General features: G+C 42.1%; 1 protein-coding gene across 1 annotated transcript; it reads left to right on the forward strand.

The window, feature by feature from the left end:
• The first annotated feature begins 1,187 nt into the window (after positions 1–1,187).
• Hal (histidine ammonia-lyase) lies at positions 1,188–20,000 on the forward strand. Its single transcript, XM_027928783.2, has 20 exons — positions 1,188–1,434; positions 2,093–2,153; positions 2,258–2,285; positions 2,748–2,822; positions 2,921–2,993; positions 3,087–3,153; positions 3,403–3,440; positions 4,107–4,232; positions 4,659–4,798; positions 6,590–6,637; positions 7,265–7,412; positions 8,089–8,184; positions 8,280–8,338; positions 10,372–10,452; positions 12,652–12,717; positions 12,795–12,960; positions 13,682–13,816; positions 18,025–18,133; positions 18,233–18,302; positions 19,863–20,000. Exons 1-20 carry the CDS (start codon positions 1,188–1,190, stop codon positions 19,998–20,000), a joined length of 1,971 nt encoding a protein of 656 aa, XP_027784584.1.
• The last annotated feature ends 2,054 nt before the right edge of the window (positions 20,001–22,054 follow it).

Below are 22,054 nucleotides of genomic sequence, written 5' to 3' on the forward strand. Positions count from 1 at the left end.
CTCTATTAACTGGCTTTTTACTGAAGTGCTACTTAGTTAGAATAGTGTACACAGTTTTTAATTCCTTCATGCTGTCAGAATTCTTTATGCTAGGGATAAATGAATTATGTATTGGGAGCAATTACAGTGGTGAAGAAACTTGATTGATTTGAGATACCCACCTACAGAAACTAAATATTGACAAAGCATCAAAAGTATTATGCATGTAGAAGATAGTAATCACAAACATTTCCATAGCATTCCCAATACTCAGAGGCTATCCTACGGGCTTTACATGCATGAACTGGCATTATCCTCCCAATGGCCCTTTGAGATAAGCACTTTCATTATTACCAGTTTACAGTGAGGAAACTCCTGAAGTAAAACAGCTCAGATATCCAGAACCAGGATTTGTTCCTAGCTAGCTACTGCAAATTCTGCAGTGGAGAGATAGTCCCTTTGCCTTTGAAAAGGAGACAAAGGCTAAGACCTCACTGGCTCTGGGCTAATAAGTCATAGATCGCCAAGCCATGGCGGTCCATTTGTCTAGGTGATGACCTTTACTTGTGAAAATGATCTCTGGCCTTTGCAGTCTTTTTTTGTGGAGCAAGAGCTTCAGAAGCACTTACCAGTGACAAGGAGTCGTTACTCAATATGTGTTTGTGGAATAAACAAATGAATGAAGATTGCCACACTCCCGGGTGTCACAATTGGCCAGTAGGATGAATTTTACAGTTGAGTAATTCCAGATAAAGACAGGAACATAGTGTTTATAAGCTGCCCCCAGTGTAGGAGAATGTATGAAAACAAGGGGAAAGGGAGAAACTGGGGACCCCGGCCAGAGGGGACTAGTAGAAGGTGCCTGAAATCACCAGGGCGGGAGACCCTGGGCCTGACTGCCCACAGGGCTGGCTCGCAGAAGGACAGGGTCTCAGCTGCCTACATCCCCATTCCCTGCACCTAGCTCAGTTTCAAAAATCCAAAGGGACACCTGGAGCCCTCAATAAATATTTGTCCAATTCATGAATGAGTAAAGGCGAGGGAGGGGGTGTGTTCTGAAAGCCCATCCTGGTCCTCCCGTCCTCCAGGCCAACCACACCCCAGCAGTCACAGCTGGATAAAAACTCTCCCTCCCAAGACTATCTCCGGGGAAGAAAGAGCTCTCATTGCAGCGGCCTCACTGGGCCACAGGACTGCAGGAGCGGACAATGCCCAGGTACACGGTGCATGTTCGCGGGGAATGGCTGGCGGTGCCCTGCACGGACCCACAGCTCACGGTGGGCTGGCTAGGCCGTGAGGCCGTGCGGCGCTACATGAAGAACAAGCCAGACAATGGTGGCTTTGCCTCCGTGGACACTGTGCGCTTCCTTGTGCGCCGGTGCAAGGGCCTGGGCCTGCTGGACAATGAGGATCTGCTGGAGGTGGCCCTGGAGGACAATGAGTTTGTGGAAGTGGGTGAGTGGCCTCAGGGGAAGGGAACAAACTGGTGGCCATAGAGCTGGACTTTGTCCTTATAGGGCCTGGAAGGAGGCTGTACTGTCACCCCCATTTCAGGGGAAATGATGAGAACAGGAGCACTTGTTGAGTGTTTGCTCTGGGTGGGCATCTGCCATGCCTCTGTGAGAGAGGTCGGTCAGCTTCTTGTCCACCTTGGAGCCAGTAAGTCAGTCGGCTATTCGTGCTGCATTCAGGCAGCTGGTAAGTTTCAAAGCCTAAACTTGAACTCAAGACGGAAGGCCTGAATCCCTTTGCAGTTACCAAATCATTTCAAAGGTTCTTTTGCCCTTGGATAGACTTCAGCAGGCTGGATCCCGGGAGCACAGAGGCATCAGAAGTTCACATTTAAAAGGCAGCAGTCAGGAGACGGGAAGGAGGTGGCAGGCAGATCTTGCACTCTCAATGTAAACACCTGGGGCTCTATCTCTGCTCTTTGCTTTCCTGTGTAAAGATGCTAAGACCACTTGAAAGCCTTGGGAGTTGTTTTAAAGCAGCCATTTCTATAGAATCTAAGGACAACCTAAGGACAACCGATAGGCCTTTCTTGGTTTAGCAGCAGCCCAAACATGGCTGTAAACTGTGGGCCATAAGGGCTCTATTTTGCTTGTCGTTTCAGTCATAGAAGGCGATGCAATGTCCCCTGACTTCATTCCCTCTCAGCCGGAAGGAGTTTACCTGTATCCTTTCCTGCAGGATCTTTGCTTAGCTCTGAGGGCCACTGGGACATAATGGGGCTGAGGCTTTTGCATGCTGTCCAATCTTTTCCTTTACCTGGCTTCAGATACAGCAAATACCGGGAGCCTGAAAAGGTAAGCTGCAAACCACTTTCCTTTAGGGCTTTCCCCAGCTCTGTGTAATAGGGAAAGGGAGCTTGGAAATGCATTACTATGCTTTTACATTTCAAACCCTCCTTTCCTGGGCTTTTATTTTTTTCTTTTGAAGTACTGGGGATTGAACCCAGGATCTCCACATGCTGGGCACTGAGCTACATCCCCACCCCTTTTTATCTTATTTTGAAACAGAGTCTGGCTAATTTACCCAGGCTGGCCTCAAACTTGCGATCCTCCTGCTTCAGCCTCTGGAGTAGCTGGGATTATAGGCATGCTCCGCCTGGCCTCCAGCCTCCTCTTAAGCCAGCTGCTTTTAAAGTTAGAACATTGATGTTTTGCAGCAGTAATAAGATCTCTGGAGTGTCAAAGTTCAATCCTGCTGGAGGCTTCTTGTGAGAGGGATTAAGCTGTTCATACTCACTGAGATTCCCTCTTTTTCAGTACATTGACTTAGATGGGGACAGTCTGACCACAGAGGATCTGGTCAACTTGGGAAAGGGACACTACAAAATAAAGGTATGGGGGAGGAAGGGAAGGACATCCTTTGGCCATTTCCAATGAAGTTTTGATGCAGACACCTTCAAGGTGCTCAGTTATGACCTACGTTTTCCTAGCTCACTCCAATTGCCGAAAAGAAGGTACAGCAATCCAGGGAAGTCATAGACAGCATCATAAAGGAAAAAACAGGTATGAATTTCTCTTTATGTTATGAAATTCTTTTTATTGTCAAGAAAACTTCCAGCGTCTAATTGCATAATATCTTTTTTTTTTTTATTCTAGTTGTTTACGGCATTACTACAGGTTTTGGGAAATTTGCCAGAACTGTCATACCTATCAATAAGCTACAGTAAGTTTGAAACTCACCTGCGCTCATCTTTCAAACACCCCTATCTTTGAAATTATTTTTCATCTAAGAAACTCACTGATGTTGGCCCCAATTTACAGATGAGCAGGGTGAGGCTTGGGTTAAACTGCATTATTAGTTGGTAGTGAAAATACCCTTCCAAGGATGTCACTCTTCTTGCCTTCATTTTCCCAGCTGGGGGCACGTTTTCACCTGGAGCAAGTTAAGAGAGTTTTTAACTTTCTCTTCCAGGGAGCTTCAGGTCAATTTGGTTCGTTCCCACTCTTCAGGTAAATTACCGGGAGCATGGGGTACCTCCAAGTTCTTGTTTGCTTCATGAATAAAATATAGCACGGTGTGAGTAATTTCGTAACAGCTGTGAACAGTTGTGTTCCCAATGCATTCCAAGGACAAGGTGCTGGGATGGAGGAAGGAAAAGAGATGGCATCAGATCAGATTGCCTTTAGGCTGAACCTCAGAAAAAGGAATGAGCCGGGCGGAGGAGGAGGTTGGGACTCAACCCTTCAGACACGGTGGTGCATTCAGGAGAAGTGGGAACTCAGGGAATGAGTTAGGATGGGTGAGATGAGAACACAAAACCTCTCAAGACTCAGTGCCCATCAAACTGAGCCAGAGTTTGTACTGAGGAATCTCAACACTGTATGTAGGGGGTGGCAGTGGGGTGCTGGGTGACACTATTCTAAAGGTTTTGGGGAGACTGGGGTTCACTGAGGCATTCTAGGGAGGGAAATTGAAAAGGCAAATCTGAGGCTTTGTCTTTATCTGGAAGCTGAGGCTTCAAGAAGCAAGAAAGGCAGCAGAAAGAGCCAACCAGCCAGCTACAGAGAGTAAGGGGAGACTGGAATGAGGAGGGAAAAGATTGGAGAGATGGAGGCAGCTGAGAGGTAGAAAAGGGTTTGGTTTCCTTGGGGAAAATGTCAATTCTGTTTTTGTAGGTGTTGGGAAACCGCTCAGTCCTGAGAGGTGTCGGATGCTCCTAGCTTTAAGGATTAATGTCTTAGCCAAAGGATACAGTGGCATTTCCCTGGAGACCCTCAAACAAGTTATTGAAGCCTTTAATGGTAAGAGATGAAGCCCCAGACCAACCTTCCACAGAGGCTGGGCATGGCTCACAAAGTGGACTTGATTGACTGGACGCTTCAGGGTCCGCTTTTTGGCAAGAAGGAGGAGGGATGGGGCTAGGGGAGCAGAAGGAGTGACAGTTATTCCTGTGAACTTTAACCCACCCAATAGCACCCTTCACTTAGCACTTGGCATCTTGAAGACTAGAATGAGCCTCTTAAGTCTGCCCTTAAATTCAGGGACTAGACAGAACCTTCAACTAGGCTGTTCCTTAAGCCCTATCTGTGCTTGAAGAATTGACTTTCTTTATGCCCTAAGGTGATGCCACATTCAGTCTGGGGTGGGGGTGGTCTTCCCTGGCAAGGCCGGGATAACCAGAAGGAAGGAAGGGCCCTTTAAGCCACTGATGGCCACCTCTCTTGCAGCCTCCTGCCTTTCCTACGTTCCAGAGAAAGGCACTGTTGGTGCCAGTGGAGACCTTGCCCCGCTCTCTCATCTTGCTCTTGGGCTAATTGGAGAAGGGAAGATGTGGTCTCCAAAGAGTGGCTGGGCTGATGCTAAATATGTAAGACTTTTACAACAACTTCCATTCGCGGTGACTTCTCTAAGCTGGATGCCAAGTGCTCTCGAGGACTTTCTGTCACTTGATCCTTCGGACAGCCCAGTGAGGGAGTCACTGCTATGCTTACGTTAAAGATGAGATAAGCCAAGCTCAGAAGTCAAACTAGTCGAGGCCATTAGCTTCCCTTCCCAACTGTCAGCCTCCTGGGTTTGGGGATCACCTCAATGAAAAGGTACAGCTGTCAGTGTTAACTAGGAATTGATTCTGCACCCATGATACTTCTAGTGCCCTTTGGGAAGGTCACATACTGTCCCAGTTGTCTTTAGGAACTATATTTACTAATGCAGGACAGTGGGCCATAGCACTGACTGTGTGGCCTCCTTCAAACTCCCTCCCTGGTGGCTAATCAGAAAAGTGTGTTTTCAATAAATCCGTGTTTCCTCATCCATCAGTAAATTTCATCAGAACAGCCCAAAGTGTCCTTTACAGGGAGGTCCCCTAACAGTAAGTGAAAGAGACAGAGGGTCAAAGAGGGGGAAGATCCTCATGAGGTTCTAGATCATCTTTCTTCTATGCAGCTCCCTCTTGATTGTGGACAGTGTTTCCCCTTCTACCTTCACACCAGGCATCCTGGCCTTTCTAAACAGTAAATCCAAGAATGTTCTGGTTAAAACCTGTCATGCTTCCCATTATGCTCAGGATAAAGTCTAGACTTAATGTGGCTTCCGGGGTCTTGTTCCTCGTGTGATCCTCTAATCCCTCCTATCCAGGGTTCTTCCTTACAGACTCTAGAGGTTGCTTGCAGCTGGGGTGTGCTGGGTACTTGGCAGAGCCCAGTACAGTATCAGGCCTCCCCACCTGCCTCACTCCTATTTCTCCTTCTGAGAAGTCCTCTAGGAATCTTCTCTCTCCACTCCTCTGGTCCCTTTCCTTACCCTTCACATCCCTCATGCCCACCCTCTATGCTTTCCTAGCAGCTCACTGATTACACCCTAGTGTGCCCTGCACACTTCCTACATCTCCAAGGACTCCACATACCATTATCTGATTGCCCCTGAGCTTGTCTCCATCTTTCTACCCTCAGCCCTAGCCTAAGCCAGAGAAGAGAATGTGGCATGAGATAGGTGCTCAAATCTTCCTGTGAAATGGACCTAGTTAAGTAGTACTAGCATTATCTTTCTCTACTTCCTCTTCCTTCTTTCCTAAAGGGACCATATTTAGTGACTCTCTTTACTTTTGTTTGTTTGTTTGTTTCAGGAGAAGGCTATTCTTCCTCTTTCCTCCAAGATTCTGTCTCTATCTGGTAGAGGGGATTCCATTATCCCCTCTTCATGGACGCACACATTTACCACCCAAGCCCTGTGCTGGGGTTCTGCCAGGGTTTAGAGAAAGGAGAGATGAGAGGTCCAGATTGGAGGCAGGGACAGGCTTACGTGCATACAGGACCCACCCAGCCTTAGCCTAGAACAGGTATGTCTGGAGCCAGCAATAATGAAAGTGAGTCAAAGGTGTAAACTGAACAAAAAGATCTTAGAAACCAAAATTCATTATGTAGATGACAAGAGTCCCTGATTAAAGTAGAAAAATTATTTGAAAGACCAGTCTGTCTTCGGACTAAAGAACAGGAGTAGAGAATATGAGCAGAGCCAATTCCTGCAGGTCTACTCTTTTATAAGATGCTCTACCAAGTACCCTCTTTGGCCTTAAAGACCTTTTATTGGATTTCATATGAAATCAGAAATGGGCTGGTGTTTCATTTGATAATCATTTTTAATACTTTGGATCTATCTATAGGTCCTGGAAGCTCACGGATTGAAACCAATTGTTCTGAAACCGAAAGAGGTAATGAGACTCAAGGAAAATCTGTTTGCATTAACGAGTGTTCCTGTACCTACCATCTTCAGTGTACAGCCAGTCTCACTAATTCTCTAAATCAAAAGTGACTTCCATGTTTGTTAGAAGTTGCTCACTGAAGAAAGAGCCTCTCCCTTTGTGAGCATTTAAGATTCTTCATGCCACAAATGCTTGGGGGGATCTCCTAAACTTTAAATCTAGTTCTCTAAGGATTCCTAAGACATGCTCTCAGCCCTGGTCCCTTAGGATGCTCTAAGCCAAAATGCTTGGACCAGAATTGTTTTAGGATGTCTCTCCTATCATGGTGAGAAACTGGAAAAAGGCAGCATAATAAAGATTGTGCTGTTGACCCTCCAGAGATACATGGCTCCCTTGAGAATGGGGACACTCAACAGGTATTCATTTCTCAGATCTGTAGTAACAATTTCACATATGATAGCATGTATTCCTCAATGGCTTCAATAAGCATTACTGCCCTGCACTTTTAGAAACATGGATAAACAGTTCAGCTGACTGGCTAATATTTCTCTTCCAAAAGCAAAAGATATGAAAACCACTTTCATTTAGGTTCATTATAATAGATACACTAGGAAACTTTTCTCTCCTTCCCCGAAGGGCCTGGCACTCATCAATGGGACGCAGATGATCACCTCCCTGGGCTGTGAAGCTGTAGAGAGAGCCAGTGCCATCGCCAGGCAGGCTGACATTGTGGCGGCCCTGACCCTGGAGGTGCTGAAGGGAACCACCAAAGCCTTTGATACCGGTCAGTGGGTTCTTCCCATCAGTGAGGTTCTTCCCCCAGAGCTGGTGGGGCAAGTTGGTGGCAGGTTTTAGGCATGGGAATTGTGGGGGTAGAGAAAGAAAGGGAAAACCCAGATACCCACGGCACACCCAGTTCTGATACAGCTTCCTCTGAGTTATGCCACACTTGAGCTTTGCAATGACCATGTTTACAGATGCTGACCTTGGAAGTTAAATGACCTGCCCTAGATCACGTAATGCATGTGTCAAACTGGGTGTTGTTTGAGGAATCTGTTTGCAGGACTTTAAAACTAGAGTAGAATCAGGATTGGTCTTAATTAGAAAATTGGGAGATAAAAACTAGAGAAGTATCTTATTGAGAAAGCAGAGAATTTTAAAAAGCCCCTATATAATAAGAAGTAGGGCAGAAAAATAATCTTAAATGAGGCCACTATTTGAGCTCCCTGCTATCATTAGCCCAGTTCTTTTGAGTATCTCCAGTTCAGTTCTTTGTAGAATCCACATATAGTCGGCACCTTAGTATTTTAAAGTACAAAATAGTAAAGTTGATAAGGAAAAATTTTGCTTTTGGAATTGAGTTTCTAACTTTGAGTGGTAGGGAAGGACTTCTGGACTTTTCGATGGTCCTGATAGCAGTCTACTAATTTCTCAGATCTTTTCACCTTGCTCATTTCTAGACATTCATGCTGTCCGCCCTCACCGTGGGCAAATTGAAGTGGCTTTTCGGTTTCGATCTCTGTTGGACTCAGATCACCACCCTTCAGAGATAGCAGGTCTGGGCATGTTTATGTGAGGAAGCTTATTTGGCTGGGTATTCTCTAGGAAGCATTGGCAACAGGTAACCTGTCTCCTGCTCCCTCTTCCACAGAGAGCCACAGGTTCTGTGACCGTGTTCAGGATGCCTACACCTTGCGTTGCTGTCCACAGGTAAGACAAAAAGCAAGACAGTCAACCAAGTTTCTTTTCTTTTCCCAAATTCAGCAGAGAAAATGGAAAAAGAGGTATTAGAAAACCATGTCATGGCCAATCATAATCCGATTTTCTTTAGTACCTCTATGAAAAATTATGTGCATCATGCCTGCATTCTTCCAGTTACTAAAAACTCTCTACTCTCTGTGCTAAACCAGTTTCTTTTGAATAGCTTTACCTTAACCTCTTTTCAGAGTCCAGCAGACAACTTGCTTTGTTGATCTAGAGCAACAACTCAATAGAGTTAAAAGAGTTTTGCTGGTTCACCCTATTAGATAAATCTTAAACCAGCTGGTCAGGGATGTGTATAGGAGACCCTCTTTCCATCTTTCAAAATTTAAGTGCCAAATAGCTAAACTGTGGAACCAACCTAGATGCCCTTCAGTAGATGAATAAATAAAGAAAATGTGGTATATATACACATGAAATATTATTCAGCATTAAAAGAGAATAAAAGCATGGCATTTGCAGGTAAATGGATGGAGTTGGAGAAAATAATGCTAAGTGAAGTAAGCCTATCCCCCAAAAAACAAATGCCGAATGTTTTCTCTGATATAAGGAGGCTGATTCATAATGAGGTTGGTAGGTGGAGCATGGGAGGATTAGATAAACTCTAGATAGGGGAGAGGGGTGGGAGGGGAAGGGAGAGGGCATGGGGATAGAAAAGATAGTGGAATGAGATAGATATCATTACCCTAAGTACATATATAAAGACACAAATGGTGTGACTATACTTTGTGTACAGAGACACGAAAAATTGTGCTCTATATGTGTAATATGAATTGTAATGCATTCTGCTGTCATATATAACAAATCAGAATAATAAATAAATAAATATATATATAAATAAAATTCAAGTGCCTGTCCATAAATATACCTTATCTGCCTCTTAGGTAAATTATCATAAATTAATATGTGCATCTTTAAAGTGCAGATGAGCTGCGCTGGCATTAGGCATCCTGTTTTGCTGATTATATCAATTCCTATAAATTGATTGAGAGATTAACAGGCATTTAAAAAAATAATATGTCAGTTAGTTTGTGCCAAGTTCAGTCTAAAGTATACTACTGGGTCCTCCTTAGAGTAAATGCCCTTATTTCCTTTTCCTCAGCAAATCTTATTCTGGAATATTTACAGGAAAGAATTGCCAAATGAATTGGCTTAAGAGCATTCTGATAGTCTTAAGAATGACAGCTGACTCTATGGGACAGGCACCACAATCAGTGTCTTCCAAGCATTAATGCCTTAATTTTAATTTTTCAATGAGATAGCTACTTTCTCCGATTTTATAGTAGGGAACTGAGAAACAGAGTTAAGTACCTTGGCCAAGATAGCTCAACTAGATCTTTACTTCCTTGACATCTGGAAGAAGCCAGATGGCAGGCGCTGCTATGCAGCATTATGGCCAAACTTGGCTTGGTGCAAGGTGGCTGCCTTACTTCTGAGTATCTTTTAATGTGATACCTTCGTGCTTCATAAACTTAACCTCCCTGGATAAAAGGCATCGTCTGAATGATCTCTGTGAATCATGTCTGAGAGTTTGTCTGCATTGTCTTATTTATATCTCACACACAGTAAGGTAAGTTTCGTCATCTGTTTTCCATTTCTGCTTCAACTATAGACTTCAATAACTTGCCCATGTGCTACCATGTCCTACCTGAAAGCAAAACCCCCTGGAATTGACATCCTTTATTTCACATCCTGCAGTTTTGTAATAGATTGTTCTGATGTAAATTCATATTATAATGAATTTATTCTAATTTGTTTTAATGAAAACTCAGAAGATTTAACCATGCTATTTTCCTGTTCTAAATGAATCAAGCATAATTGTCATGACTGTAAATTCAAACCACTTTTCTGGGGGAAATACTAAAGATGTTATTTAGTATTTTGAACATTGTTTTCTTACATTAGAACATTGTTTTCTTACATTAATGGGTTATATTATTTGATAAGATTGTATTTATATTATTTATATGACTGTATTTCAGATCCATGGTGTGGTGAATGACACCATAGCGTTTGTGAAAGACATCATTACCACTGAACTGAACAGTGCAACAGATAATCCTGTATCTTTTTGAATGTCTGCTGATCTGAATTTATAGAATACCAGCTGGTAATTTTAGGATTGGCTTAAGCAGTCATTTTGCAGAGCATTTCAATGCTGGAGAAAATGCACAATTAACACCTTGAATGCAGTTCATTGTCTGGGTTAGCAGATGATCACACAATACCTGTGCAAGGTTTCTCACAAGACGTTCGGTGTGTGTTTTCTGACAAAACTATCTTAGGATGTGTGTTTTAGACTCTCTCACATTGCTTCATAGTTAATTCAAACCCACACTAAAATAATTCTCAGGACTGTGAATCTCTCAACTCACCTCAAACAGTCCCCTTCCACTTTGGCCACCAAGTGGAATAGTAGTGTTCATGAACTCTACTGAATCTAATCTCATGCATCCATTCTTGCATGGTAGGGAAGAGGAAGGAAGGAAGGAAGGAAGGAAGGAAGGAAGGAAGGAAGGAAGGAAGGAAGGAAGAAAGGAAGGATGGATTACCATTGAATTCCTGGATGAGGGGGAGGGGACAAATTTTTTTATTTTCTCAACGAAAGACTTCATTATGATTTCTATATAGGCTAATAATTGGGAGTTCTCCTGAAAGAATATATGCCTCAATTTTTTATTGCAGATATAGAGCACCTATTACATAGTGCTGGATACTATGGACATTAAAGTCTAATTGCTATAGTCCAATAGTCAACAGACAAACTCAGAACAACTACAGGACAATAGAACATACTTAAGTCCTCAATGAGCGCAGAGATCAATGGCTACCAGGATTGAAAGAAAGGAGAGCCCAAGGTCTCCTGTGGTGGGGCAGGTTTATGGAGAAGAGCCAGAGCCAGGCCTAATGAGTTTCCAGTTGAGGGCATAGAAACAGTCACTCCAAACTTGACTAATTTAATGTAACACATGCAACACCAATTCTTTGAAGGTCAGACCCTTTCTCACACACAGTAAGTTCCCAGTTAATGAGTTGTCCCTCAGTTTTTGTGGGGACTCATTCCAGGACCTCCCCCCCCCACCCCGTGGATACCAAAACTGGAAGATGCCAAAGTTCCTTTTATATAAAGGCATAGTATTTCAGATAAATTTTGCACATCCTTATATGTACTTCAAAACATCTCTAGAGTACCTTTAATACCTAATTTAATATAAATATAATACCTAATATAAAGAGTATATATATATATATATATAGTATTTAATATAATAGTATAATATAATAGTGTATTGTAGTATTTAATATAATATGAATAGTGTACTATAGTATTTAGGGAATAATGACAAGAAAAAAGTATGTACACATTCAATACAGACACAATTTCTTTCCAAATATTTCCTTTCCTTTCCTTTCCCCTCCTTCTCTCCCTCACCCTCCCTGCCTTTCTTTCTTGTAGTAGTGGGGATTGAACCCAGGTTTTGGTGCATGTAAGGCAAGTGCACTGACCTACATCCTCAGCTCTCCAAATATTTCCAATTTGAGTTTGATCAAATCTTTAGATGCAGAATCTGTAGGTACAGGGACCTATTGTATTCTTTAGTAGGTGAAAATGAGCTCTTTGGAACCAGAATGTGTCTGCCTGGGTGCCCGCCGGTTTTTGAAAGGTTGGAATTATTTCTGCAAGTAATGCTATTCAGTGAGTCTAAAGTTGCCTCCTACTGATGGATTGGGAGGATCCATTCACTGCCAACTGTTGTTAGACACTGACGGGCAACAGAATTATTGAGTAAAGAGTTTGAAATTTTTCCCAGCATTAATTGTTTCAGATATTTTGATGGTTGCTCATCAGCCCAATCTTCCATTCAACAGGTTCCTTCATGGAGTACAAGCTCACAGTAGCCACTGAAGAAATAGAATTTGCTTTCAAACAGGCATCCTGGTCTCTATTCTCAGTTTCAACTTAAACAGTTTTTGAATGCAACTGCTAATCACCAGATTAGTACATTATGGTGCTTGGGAATCTCTGACCTCAGAGAAGACACAATTTCCTACTCCATGTTTCTGTGGCCCCAGTGGGTATACACAATTTACCTTTAATTTTTTTTTCTTTTGTGCTCCTTTATGTCAATGTGCTTTCAGGAAGACTGTCTCTTTCCCTTTACCCCACATCTGTACCAGGACCACTGCTTCATTGCTAAAAGTCAGCAGGTGGGGCAGGAGTTAGGCTTGAAGTTCTATTCCACCTTAACCTATTTTCAAAGATGGTCTTTGCCAGTCGGGGAGAGACAATTTCTGGAGGGAATTTCCACGGTGAATACCCAGCCAAAGTAAGCTTTTGAAAATCACTCCCAACCCTGAAATACATATTCCAATAGAGGCCAACTAAACTGCAAGATTCTTTCAGGCCCTCGACTATTTGGCCATCGGCGTCCATGAACTTGCTTCGATTAGTGAAAGAAGAATCGAAAGGCTCTGTAACCCCTCCCTCAGTGAGCTGCCTGCTTTCCTGGTGGCTGAAGGTGGTCTGAACTCTGGCTTCATGATAGCCCACTGCACAGCCGCAGCCCTTGGTGAGGACCTTGCCCTCCTGGAACTCAAGTTCCTTAAACTAGGTCCCTGATGCTTAAAGTATAGTCCTGGGTGCTTGTTAGAACAAGGGGACCTTAGGGCTCAACCCAAACTCATTATCTGTATTATAGCAAGATTCCTATGATTTTAATGCACACAATCAAGTTTCAGAGGACCCGGTGAAGGCTTCCCTCACCTCCCAGAGATATTTCTGGCCAACACTAAGGCCTTATTTCAATTCAGAATGTCACTTATGTCATGCTGAGCATTTGGAACTGTTAAATCTTTCTGCCCAAAACCTGTAGGACCAGCCTCAGCCCTCAGATGTCACACCTGAATTCTAATCTTGTCGCTTCTGCTTACATAAGCAGTCAAATTGTTTTCCAGTAACTGAACATGATCATCATGGCTTTTTTCTCCAAGTCTCCAGGGCATACGAAATGCTTCCAGTGTTTTCAATTTGGCCTTGTAATATGAGAGTCTTAAGCGCTTCATCCCTGCCTTATCTCAGAACTCACTAGAACTTTAGAGTCCTTCTCACTCTGGGGAAAAATTGACTTGCTTCCTTTTCCCAGAGTGATTTTAAACCATCTGGTGCTTGGGTCATGGCCAAGATCTCCAGGTGATGGTCTTCCATGCTATGGAGACTTTGAGGAAGTCACATGTCATTTTGGTATTTAATCCTCTTGGGAGCACTTCTTAATTTGCACTGGTCTCTTGCAGTTTCTGAGAACAAGGCTCTGTGCCACCCCTCATCTGTGGACTCGCTCTCTACCAGTGCTGCCACGGAGGATCACGTCTCCATGGGAGGGTGGGCAGCCAGGAAGGCCCTCAGGGTCATTGAACACGTGGAACAAGGTAACACGCTTATAAAATATTATGTTGGTGGTTCTCAAAGTGAGATCTTCCCCACCACCAGCAGCAGCAACAATTGGAAACACATTAGGAAATGCAGGTTCTAAGGCTCCCTCCCAGACCTGCTGAACCAGAAACTCTAGAGAGAGGACAGCAGCAACTTCTGTTTAAAGGGTCTTCCAGGTGACTCTGATGCTTGTTGAGAATTAGAAACCAAGGAACTATGCCAAGATCAACTGGTTCCTTGGATTTTTAAAAACGAAACTTTAAAAACACATTCAGAACTGGAGAGAATAGTACCATGAACCCTTGCACACTTCACTCTGACTCAACAGTTAACACAATTGCTTCATTTTTTCTTTTACTTTTCCCAAATTATTTTCGAGCAAATCCCCAATGTCATATCATTTTATTCCCACATCCTTTCTCTCTTCAATATGGATGCTTTCTTATCTACCAAGGCACCATTATCACATCCAACACCATTCAGTGTTAAGTCCTGGTGTCACCACCAAATGCATATTCAAAATTTCCCAGTTACAGTGTCTCAATGTCTTTATGGTGGTTTTGTTCAAGTCAGGATTCAAGGACCATGTTTTAAATTTGGTTGTCATAATTTTAAACAACTTCTTTTTTTTTTTTTTTCGGTGTCGGAGATTGAACTCAGGGGCACTCAATCACTGAGCCACATCCCCAGCCCTATTTTATATTTTATTTAAAGACAGGGGCTCACTCAATTGCCTAGTGCCTCACTTTTACTGAGGCTGGCTTTGAACTCGTGATCCTCCTGTCCAGCCTCCTGAGCCACTGGGATTACAGGCATGTGCCACTGTGCCCAGCTTAAACTTCTTTTAATCTATAAAGTCCCTTGTTTTGTTTTGTTTTTCCCCATGTGCCTTTAACTAATGGAAAAGTCAGGTTAGTTTTCCTGTAGAAAGACTGACATTCTGGATTTGCCTGTTGGCTTCCTTATGGTGTCACTTTTTAAAAAATCTTTTTATTCTAATTTGTTATATATGACAGTAGAATGCATTAAAATTCATATTAGATATATAGAGCACAATGTTTCATATCTTTGCTTGTATACAAAGCATATTCACACCATTCATGTCTTCTTCATACATGTACTTAGGGTAGTGATGTCCATCTCATTCCACCATCTTTTTTTTACCCCCTTGCTTCTTTCCTCCCCCTCCCTCCCCTTTGCCCTATCTAGAGTTTGTCTAATCTTCCCATGCTCCCCCTCCCAACCCCACTATGAATCCTCCACCTTGTATTGGACACAGCCACATCAATGTTTATTGCAGCACAATTCACAATAGCAAAACCGTGGGAACCAACCTAGATGCCCTTCAGTAGATGAATGGATAAAGACACTGTGGTATATATACACAATGGAATATTACTCAGCAATAAAAGAGAATAAAATCGTGGCATTTGCAGGTAAATGGATGGAGTTGGTGTCACTTTTAACTTGTCATTTGTCCCATGCATTTCTTATACATTGCAGTTAAATATAAAGACTTACTAAGATTTAGGTCCAACTTGTGTGACAAAGCTACATCACAGAGACAACTATGATAAGTAACCCTCTCTCTGCTTTCTTAATCATTGTTCATTTTGTTTTTTAAAGAAAGAGAAATTGCCTTCCTCTAGACATTATCCTCTTAATTTCCTAAGTTTATGCAATAGTACTTCATAAATACTATTGGCTGACCAAAGAGCAGAACTATTTTAAGGTAAATGTGAAAATTGAATATTGTTTTTTAGGGAGGGGATAATAGCTGTTTTGAGATATATTCACCTATCTTACAATTTACCAATTTCAAGTGTACAGTTAGGGATTTTAGTGTATTCACAGAGTTGTGCAACCATCACCATAATCAATTTTAGAACTTGCTCATCAGCCCAAGAAGAAACCTCGGCCCCTCTAGCTATCACATACCCATTCTCCCTTCTACTCCTAGGCAACCACTGATCTGCTTTCTGTCTCTATATATTTATGTATTCTTGACAATTCGTACCAGCAGAATCATACAATATGTAGTCTTTTTTTATTGGTTGTTCAAAACATTACAAAGCTCTTGACATATCATATTTCATACATTAGATTCAAGTGGGTTATGAACTCCCATTTTTACCCCAAATACAGATTGCAGAATCACATCGGTTACACATCCACATTTTTACATAATGCCATACTAGTAACTGTTGTATTCTGCTACCTTTCCTGTCCTCAATATGTAGTCTTTTTTGACTGGCTTTTCTCACTTAGCCTAATATTTTCAAGATTCATTAGTTGTAGCATGTATTCATTAGTTATAGCATGTGTCAACACTTCATCCATGTTTATGGTCAAATAATGTTCTATTGTATGGATAGGTCACATTTTGTTTATTGTTTCATCAGTTGAGGACACTTGGTTTGTCTCTACCTTTTGGTTCATATAAATAATGCAACTGCGAACCTGTACAAGTTTTTGTGTGGGCAAGTCTCCATTTCTCTAGAGTGGAGCCCTGGGTCAGATGCTAACTCTGCATTTGTCTTTTTGAGGAATAGCCAGAGTATGTTCCAACATGGCAGCACTGTGTTACATTCCCACCAGCAGTGTTTGAGGGTCCGATTCCTCCACATCTTCACCAGGACTTGTTATTGTCTACCACAGTGCATTTTGAATGTTCACTCTTCAGATGTTTCCCCCACCGCACATGTTGTTTGGACCAAAAGGCCTAAATAGTTGTCTTTATCTATCTTCTTGTCTTCTCTCCATTTCATCAGCAAATCAACCCTATCTTCCAAAGATAACAAAGCAAGACTGGCACTTTCTATTTAGTCTCCTTGTTTTCACTACAAAGCAGGGTGAACTTTGACAAACATAATTGAGAACATACCATGCCCCTGCTGAAAATCTGTCAGTTACTTCCTAGGGCTCAAAACAAAATCCAACCCTGATTGTGCTCCACGAAGTGTTTTGGGTTCTGTCTCTCATTGCCTCTTCTCTTTATCACATCTCTACTCTGGAGCTACAGTTTTGCCTTGTACCTGCCAATGAGCACATCCTTCCCTCTGTACCTTCCTGGATCTTCTGGACTTTGCTTGGTTCCCTTCTTCATTTAATCTAGGTGGTTGATCAGCTTTTATCTCCGATGCCTTCCCCATCAGCAATTGCCATTCTTTCTCCATTGTTCTAATGGAGCTTGAATAACTCATCTATACTTAGGTCTATTCGTCTTTCCCAGTGAGATTCAAGCTCTATGAGGGCAGGGATCTTTGTTTGGGTCACATCCCTGAATGAGCCTGGAACTCATAATAAAGGGCCTGCTATAGACTTGACACATAAATGATAGATCTAGCTCATCCAGTGTTCTGTCCATTTAAATCAGGGAAGTGCAATTGGGAGGAAAATGGCAGTTCGTATTTCAAGCATATTCATTACTTAAGTGTGTTTTGATTACAGATATTTAAAAAATACCTATAGATCTTGGAATCCACTGGTGCTATATATAAAGTATAAGATAAAAACTTATCTATTTATCACCTACTGATTATTTATTGTACAGGTAACTAGTGGGAGCATGGAAAGAAAATATGCCCACCTGGTTGGGTGGACAGGCATCTATCACTTCAGCACAGTGGGTTAAACAGCGAATGAGATATACTTGGCTTCTGCCCTCCTGGAAATTAAAGTCTAGACAGAAAAGCAAATATTGGACAACTTGGCAACTCTTTGTAGCATTTAAGAAGATTCTAACTAAAGAATTGAAATGTAGGGGAATATAAATGAACATCTTGATGAAATATAGACTGACTTAATAGGTTTGGGATCCAGATCAGGTTCTGACTTCCTGTCCTACCCACGTGACACAAACCCAGCCAACAAACCTTGGTTAGAAGATATGAATGGGGGAAATGGCAGTTTTCATTGGTGTAGCTTACTAAAGCTTCCTTACCTTTCTAGGTAAGGAAGTCTCATAATCTATCCAGGTAAATGTCTCAATTATCCCCTTCTCACGGTTAAAGATACTTCCAAGGGGTTAGAAAAGCAGGTTTAAAATGATAACTGATACCAATGCAACTTCATTCCACCAATAGACAAAGAACCACTACCTGTTAGTTAGCCACTGATGACTGTCGAATTTGGATGATTTCTCTTCTTCAAGCATGACATCAGAAGGCTTTAATCAGCCACTGTCTTGGCATTTTTGTTTTAGTGCTGGCCATTGAGCTCCTTGCAGCCTGCCAGGGCATAGAGTTCCTACGACCCCTGAGAACAACCACTCCACTGGAGAAGGTCTATGACCTGGTGCGCTCTGTTGTAAGGTAAAGTCAACAGGTCCCTGGAAGTTACACCATTTCAGAACTGTGAACCTTGGCAATACCAAATGTTTGGCTGATGGACTGATATGCTTTTCTCTGTAGGCCCTGGATAAAAGATCGCTTCATGGCTCCAGACATCGAGGCGGCACACAGGCTGCTCCTGGAACAGAAGGCAAGTTGGCTACTTGGATTATTTCTTAGTTTGGGGTTGTTATGAGAAAGCAAAGTGAGAGTGGAGAGAGAGAGGAACATTGTCTAATTCTACTTTGTCCTGGATTCCTTGGAAGTGAACACAAAGGTATGGAGGCAACTTGAAAAGCCATGCAGAAGCCATTTGATAACCAGTGTCTCATGTTGCACCCAAACATTGATTACCTATGGCTTGGAAACTGAAATGAATTTTTAAGAGTTTTGAGACCAATATTCATGGTGAGAAAAATTAGATGAAAGGTTCATAGGCCATCCCCCTCCCCAAGATGTCCTCTTTCATTCAGAAGTACTTTCTCTTTCTGGTGATGTTGGCAAAACTACCCCCACCAGGTGCAAGGGCTTTACAGACCTGGGGGAAATTAAGTCCCAGGTTTTTATTTCAAAGGGGCTTTGAGTTCATCTAGTATTCTGGTATGTCCTTGCCCCATCTTGCTGGGAGGGTTATAGGTTTTCTTTGCCACTTATTTTCCTCTGGTTACATTGACCATAGGATTAGAAGATTGATATAGCTGCCTAGCATGCTGATTCATCATAAATATCATACATATATAAAACTTTTTGAATAATTTGTGAGTATCATGTGTTCCCTAAAATCACTTGATTCCTCCCAAAATAGTTGCTATGCTCCAGGAAAACAAATTTTCTCTTTGATCCTTCTACCTGTCATTTCTAAGTGCACCTGGTACCCTGTGAGGGGAAGCCACTCGTCCAGTACCCACTTTGGTACTAGGTGAAAGGTGTATGTAAGAGGAACTAGCTTCTGAAAGGAGACAATTTCTAAGATCAGAGAGTTCTTGGCTGTCAGTGATAATTAGATAAAAAGCAGCTGCAAACCAAAAAATGGGTTTCATAACTTGAAAAGATGTTATGCTTCAAAGAGAATAGGTTGATAGATGGAGGGGGGAACTAAGCCAGGATCTGAGGCAGCGCTTCTCAAACTTGAATGTGTACATGAATCTCCTGGGTATCTTGTGAAAATGTATGATTCCGTAGTTTTAGAGCTGAGCAATAAGATTATGACCTGTCTCAGGTAACACTGATGGGGACGGGCACAGGCCATACTGGAGTAGCAAGAGTCAAAGGCACAGAGCACTGTGGCATGGAGGTAGAGCCATGGGAAAATCCAACGAACTGCCTTTTATCATTTAAGGCTTCTTTAAAAATCACAAGGTCATGGTGTACCCTTGAGCAGCCATCCTTGACTATGCCCGCATTGAATTTTCTAGGTTCTGTTTGTTGTCTGCTTTGCTTGCTTGTTTTGCTTTGAAAGAGAAAGCAGCTTAACACCTTCGAAACCTTAGAAATGTTTTGGACTTTGTATTTTTAAAGGCTTTTTATATAGTTAGCAACTAATTGACATAGATCATGTATCAAATGGCTCAAAATAAAAGCAGAGGGACAGCCACTCAGCCTAGGTCTAGCCAGGCATACAGGATATTTTGACTTGGGGAGAAGTTGATGTTTAACAGCTTGTGGAAACAGTGTTGTTGATCTTTCAACTTCCTCTGTCTTTGTTGCTCAGGTTTGGGATGTAGCTGTACCCTACATCGAGAAATACAGAATGGAGCATATTCCAGAATCAAGACCTATTTCTCCAACAGCCTTTTCACTGGAATCTCTACACAAGACCACCAAAATCCCAGAGTCTGAAGATCTTTAATGGCTTTGTCAGATCAGCTTAGCAGATCAGATGGCCCTTAGCTGAACACAAAACAAGTACCGTGCTGAGGGAAAACCTGAGAACTTTCCTAGGTGGATCAGTCTATTATACACTGCAGATATCCTGGGTCCTGCTCTGGCTAAGCCAGTGGCATTATTACAGATGCTAAGTCCAGCACTGTAAGTCCTCAGGTGGAAGGACTTTTCTTTCTTAATAATATCATTAGGCTACTTATTCTTAAGAATAGCCACAGTTGCAATGGGTCTGTTTTTAACTCTTAGTGTTAGAGGAACTCAATTGGAAACAGATTGACAGCATTTTTTTTTTCAAAAAAAAAAAAATTTGTTGGCGAATCTTATTATTTTTTTAATTCACTTCCACAAGCTAGTTGACTTTCTTTAGTTGATTGTATTATGCTATATGACTAATGTTTCTTATTATACCCTCTAAACTGCCATTTTAAGTCATAATTTGTTCTTAAGGTGCTATTCCTTTTATTAGTTTAATTATCCATAGTTTTTTTAGCAGTTAAGTACAGAGGTGGTAAAAACCACCCACAAGGAGTTTTATATGGAAATGAATATAAAGATTGCTATTTGGGTGGCCCTTATTGTACTGCGTCTTTCATGTTTATCAAATATCATTACATATATCTTTTAATTGTTTACTCATTTGCTTAAGCTAGAGTTTGAAATTAGTATCTGTTCACAGTTGATAGTGACCCTGCTAAAATGACTCCTCATTTCACAGATAAGAGATCTGTGGAGGTTGACCAACCCCCTCCCTCTAATGGTAATCATTAAAGTTAAGCCCTGTTGACAAAGGTCAGGTGGGGCCCTAGGATGTATTACTCAATGTGTTTTCCCCTCAAGAAAATAAGGGACCTTCTGGGGAGGCTTGAGTGTCATTGTCCAGGGAAAGAGTGGGTCAGATGATTTCTTGGCATCCCAAGGCTAAGATCTGTGACTTTGCACCCATCTGTACAAATGTGTGCAAAGCACTCCAAGTGCTGGCTCTGAGGACTGTAGCTGGGAAAGAAAAGGACAGACACACTTGCCAGTTTTCCCAGCTTGAGGACAGCCTATAGTGAGTGCACCCAAAGGTGTGGTTCACAGTGGGCTCCTCAGTCTTGATTGTACCTGTCCAGAGGAAAGGTGGAGATCCTAGTGAAAACTGCTGAAGCAAAACGTGTGCTGAGGTACTTGTCTACCTAGCAGTTGTTCTTGGTGCTGTTCTTTGCTAAAAATGGAAGTTTACACTTTACACAAATGAAGTTTACTCATTCTTATACACAAGCTGCAGTTGAGCCAGTAAACCACAGCAAATGGCTGCCCTTCACTCCAGTTTGGGGAGTGCTGGACTCTGTCTACCCCTGAGGTCCTTTGGGGCACAAGGGCATTTGATGCAACTCTGTTAGTAGCTGACGTCATCTATCTTCAAGAGACTTTCAAGGTAAATATGGAATAAATGGTTTCAATGGTCTTGTTGTGGCTTTATTCTTACGTCTGTATTTGGGGGGATGGGGAGATGTTTGCACATGTCCTGGTGGCCAAAACAAGCCACGTACGTGCCGAGCCCAGCGTCAGTTTGAGAGAGTGATACTCAAGGGCATGGGTGTGTGATTTGGCATGATTCATGGTAATTATCTACCACTTACATAAAATCCAATAAATATTTTAAAAGAGATACTTTTCATACTGGTTAAAACTCATGTCTTCTGGGACTGGCCAGCAGATGTATATCTTTTTATTAAACATTATGACTCTCTCATTAATAGTATGATCATTTTGCTATTTTGGTTACCTTTGTTGAAAGTACTAATTCATTAAATGTAAGCATTGAAAATATACCCCTTTCCCTCCAGAAAAAAAGAAAAAAAGTTAGAGGACAGTCTTTCTGTCTAATGGGGTAGGCCTGATTAGTCTAAAGGTGATCCTGTTCCCTTTGCTTAGTGTAATAGGTCAAGAAAGGGCTGGAACAGATAAGCACATTGGCACACAACTGTCATCCCAATGACTCAAGAGGCTGAGGCAGGAGGATCAAAAGTTTAAGGC

Source organism: Marmota flaviventris, chromosome 3, assembly GCF_047511675.1.
Source record: "Marmota flaviventris isolate mMarFla1 chromosome 3, mMarFla1.hap1, whole genome shotgun sequence".
Taxonomy (NCBI): domain Eukaryota; kingdom Metazoa; phylum Chordata; class Mammalia; order Rodentia; family Sciuridae; genus Marmota; species Marmota flaviventris.

Coding starts and splice junctions, on each gene's coding strand:
- Hal (XM_027928783.2), top strand. CDS start 1,188: ATGCCCAGGTACACGGTGCATGTTCGCGGGGAATGGCTGGCGGTGCCC. Junction 2,286..2,747: donor AATACCGGGAGCCTGAAAAG/GTAAGCTGCAAA, acceptor CCTCTTTTTCAG/TACATTGACTTAGATGGGGA. Junction 3,154..3,402: donor ATACCTATCAATAAGCTACA/GTAAGTTTGAAA, acceptor TTTCTCTTCCAG/GGAGCTTCAGGTCAATTTGG.